Source organism: Narcine bancroftii, chromosome 3 (assembly GCF_036971445.1).
Source record: "Narcine bancroftii isolate sNarBan1 chromosome 3, sNarBan1.hap1, whole genome shotgun sequence".
NCBI lineage: Eukaryota > Metazoa > Chordata > Chondrichthyes > Torpediniformes > Narcinidae > Narcine > Narcine bancroftii.
The window spans coordinates 234,419,636-234,423,229 of record NC_091471.1 but is presented as its reverse complement, the minus strand read 5'-3'; the positions used below and the strand labels follow the sequence as shown (position 1 = coordinate 234,423,229).

Sequence of the window (3,594 nt, the reverse complement as noted above, 5' to 3'; positions counted from 1 at the left end):
TTAGCTGGGCTTTTTCCCAGCGAGGATGGTGCGACACTAACCACGTGGGCACGGGGTAAGGGTGAAAGGGGGAAGGATTGGGGGACCAGAGAGTGAGGTGGGGGGGTTGCAGAACGAGCTGAGGCTGCGAATTCAGGCTCAATTTAAGAGGAATGTGGACGGGTGGGGTTCAGGGTGCAGGTCAGTGGAATTGGGTGGAAATATGGTTCAGCATAAACTCATAGGGCCCCCAAGTCTCAGCCATGATGTTCAGTGGTCAATCTTGTGGTTCAGATGGTGTGCCGGCCGCTCTTTGCAGGCCTTTCTGCCTGCAGTGTGGAGGGGGGTGGGGGGGGCGTCTGTCGCAGGACACGGCGAAGGCATCTCTCAGACAGGAGCCCTCGTTCTGGCCCCGCCGACATATCGGGGCCTGGGGCCTCCGTGGGAGTCTGGAAAAGCAGGTTGGGGAGGAGGAAGAGGGTGGAAGAGGGAAAGGGGGAAGAGGAAAAGGGTTCGGGTGGAAGGGGAGAATGAGGGAAAGGAAGTGAAGAGAGGCAGGGATAGGACAGGGGGGTTGGGGGAGGAAAAGAGCAGTGAGGAAGGAGAAGCGGTGTGAGGGAAGGGGCAGGGGTGGAGAAGGAAGTGGGAAACAGAATAGGAGTGAGGAAAGGGATGAGATAGGATGAGGCAGGGGGAGGAGTGGGGAACATCGGTGGGGAGGGAGAGTTTGGGGGTGGGGGGAGGGGCAGTGGTTGAGGGGGTATGGGGTGGGGGGAGGGGCAGTGGTTGAGGGGGTATGGGGTGGGGAGAGGGGGCAGTGGTTGAGGGGGGTATGGAATGAGGAGAGGGGCAGTGTGGGGTAACAGGGTGGGGAGGGAGAGGCAGTGAGTGGGGAGGGGTGGGGTGGGTGAGGGGTTAGGGGGAGTGGGTGGGGATGAGGGGCAGTGGGTGGGTGAGGGAGTTGGGAGAGAGTCAGTGTGTGGGTGACGGTGGGGAGTGAGGGGTGGGAAGTGGGTGGGTGAAGGGGTAGGGGGAGTGGGTGGGTAATGTGGGGGGAGGGAAGGGCAATGTGTGGGTGACAGGGTGGGGAGGGAGGAGCAGTGAGGGGTGGGGAAGGGAGGGGGAAGCTCGGATCTGTCCTGAGTGTTCGGGGGGGTGGTGGTGAGGTGCTCTTTCTGTCCAGCTGACCTGAACCATCTTCTTTCTTTGCCTCAGGTGCAGGCAGCTGCCACGGAGATAAGGAGCCCGGAGCATGCAGGAGGCCGGCTCGCCCCCTCCCCCTCCCCCGGCCCGGCCCAGTGAGCGGCCCTACCAGTGCACCGAGTGCGGCAAGGCCTTCAAGTGGTCATCCCGCTTGGCCCACCACCGGCGCAGCCACACAGCCGAGCGGCCCTACCAGTGCACCGAATGCGGCAAGGCCTTCAAGGGCTCCTCAGCCCTCCTCTACCACCAGCGGGGGCACACCGGCGAGCGGCCCTACGCCTGCGGTGAGTGCGGCAAGGCCTTCAAGCGCTCCTCCCTCCTGGCCGTCCACCAGCGTGTGCACACCGGCCAACGGGCCTTCCAGTGCACCCTTTGCCCACTCACCTTCAAGTGGTCGTCCCACTACCAGTACCACCTGCGGCAGCACACCGGCGAGCGCCCTTACGCCTGTGGCGAGTGTGGCAAGGCCTTCAAGAACTCCTCCAGCCTCTCCCGGCACCGGCATGTCCACACTGGCGAGCGCCCCTACCCGTGCCCGCTGTGCGGCAAGGCTTTCTCACAGTCAGCCAACTTGCGTCAGCACCAGCGCACCCACACCGGTGAGAGGCCCTTTCGGTGCGCCCAGTGCGGCAAGACCTTTACCCACTCCTCCAACCTGCTGCTACACCGCCGCACCCACTCGCCGGCTCCCTCTGAGCTCTCATGTGCCTCATGCGGTGCTTCCTTCGCCTCAGCTGCCGGCCTCCGGCAGCACCGCCGTTTGCGGGAGTGCCGTGGGGAGGTGGCGGGAGGAGGTAGCAGTGGGGAGCAGCCATTGCCGCCGATGCCTCGGGAAGCGGAGGAGGTAGCTCTCCTCGGGCCACCAGCCCAGGAGCTCGTCCTGCACCCCAGCGACGAGCCGCCCCCCTTCAAGTGTGGCCTTTTGTGAGCAGGCCTTCAGTGGCATGGAGGGGCTGCTCACCCACCAGCGGTCTCTCCATGACGGGGAGGAGATTGCGGCGGCGGAGGAAGAGGGGGGGCAAGAGCTGGCCCAAGCCGAGGTCACCTGCCCAGCCTACCTTTCGCCACCCCCGCCCGAGCAGCCGGCCCTGCCTCGTCCCACCGATCGCCCCTATCAGTGCACCGAGTGCGGTAAGGCCTTCAAGGGGTCTTCAGGCCTGCGGTACCACCAACGGGGGCACACCGGCGAGCGGCCCTACGCCTGCGGCGAGTGTGGCAAGGCCTTCAAACGCTCCTCCCTCCTGGCTGTCCACCAGCGGGTACACACCGGCCAGCGGGCCTTCCAGTGCGGCCTGTGCCCACTCACCTTCAAGTGGTCATCCCACTACCAGTACCACCTGCGGCAGCACACCGGCGAGCGCCCCTACGCCTGTGGCGAGTGCGGTAAGGCCTTCAAGAACTCCTCCAGCCTCTCCCGGCACCGACACCTCCACACCGGCGAGCGCCCCTACCCGTGCCTGCTGTGCGGCAAGGCCTTCACCCAGTCGTCCAACCTGCGGCAGCACCAGCGCACCCACACTGGTGAGAGGCCCTTCCGGTGCGCCCAGTGCGGCAAGACCTTCACCCACTCCTCCAACCTGCTGCTGCACCGCCGCACCCACTCCGCTGACCGGCCCTACGCCTGCCAAGCCTGCGGCAAGACCTTTGTGGTGGCTTCCTACCTCCAGCGCCACTCTCGCACCCATGCCCTGGAGCGGGCCGCCCCACCGCCTATCCCTCCTGCCCCTGCCCCGCCTGTTGTCCAGACCCTGCAGGGCATCCAGATCATCCACACTGTCCAGGCCCTGCCCACCATCCAGCTGGTGCAGACATTCTGAAGGCAACCCCCTCCTCCCCAGCCAACTCCCTTCCACCCCAGCGGGCTCATCGAGGCTGAGGAGTCATCTGGCGGTTGCAGTGTCCAACTTCCACAGTAGGGGTGCAGGAGGCGATGTTCAGTGGTTTCTCGTTGGAGGGAGCTGTGGAGTAATCATTTGGTCGCATTGCCTGGTTGAACCATCAGGGGCTCTAGAGGCGACGGTGACATGATGGCCCGTTCTGCCACTGGAGGGTGTTGTGGAGTCATCTATTAGTTGCATTGCCCAATTCCCACATCCAGGAGGCGCTGGAGGTGACATTTTTGGTGGTGTGATACCCCATTCAGCTTCTGGCGGTGCAGTGGGGCCATCTGGTGATTGCACTGTCTGGTTCCCACCACCAGGGGCGCTGGTGGCAACGTTTCAGTGAGTTGATGCCCTGATCTGCTGCTGGAGGGCACTGCAGAGTGGACTCCATGTTGCACTGTCCTGTTTCTGCCACCAAGAGGCAACGACATGAAAATACTATGCCCAGAATCTACCACCAGAAAGCGCAATTGGGGGCATTTTGTCATTGCAGGACTTGGCCTCTGGAGGAGAGTTTGGTGATGTAATG

The 3,594-nt window shown here is 63.8% G+C and overlaps 1 protein-coding gene across 1 annotated transcript; it reads left to right on the top strand.

Annotated features, from left to right (window-relative positions):
* The first annotated feature begins 1 nt into the window (after position 1).
* LOC138758306 (zinc finger protein 628-like) lies at positions 2-3,094 on the top strand. The gene is given in 3 exon segments (XM_069927036.1): positions 2-55; positions 1,195-2,104; positions 2,106-3,094. Coding segments are annotated over 2 exon segments (1,767 nt in total). The 5' UTR covers positions 2-55; positions 1,195-1,231; the 3' UTR covers positions 3,000-3,094.
* Positions 3,095-3,594: the final 500 nt, after the last annotated feature.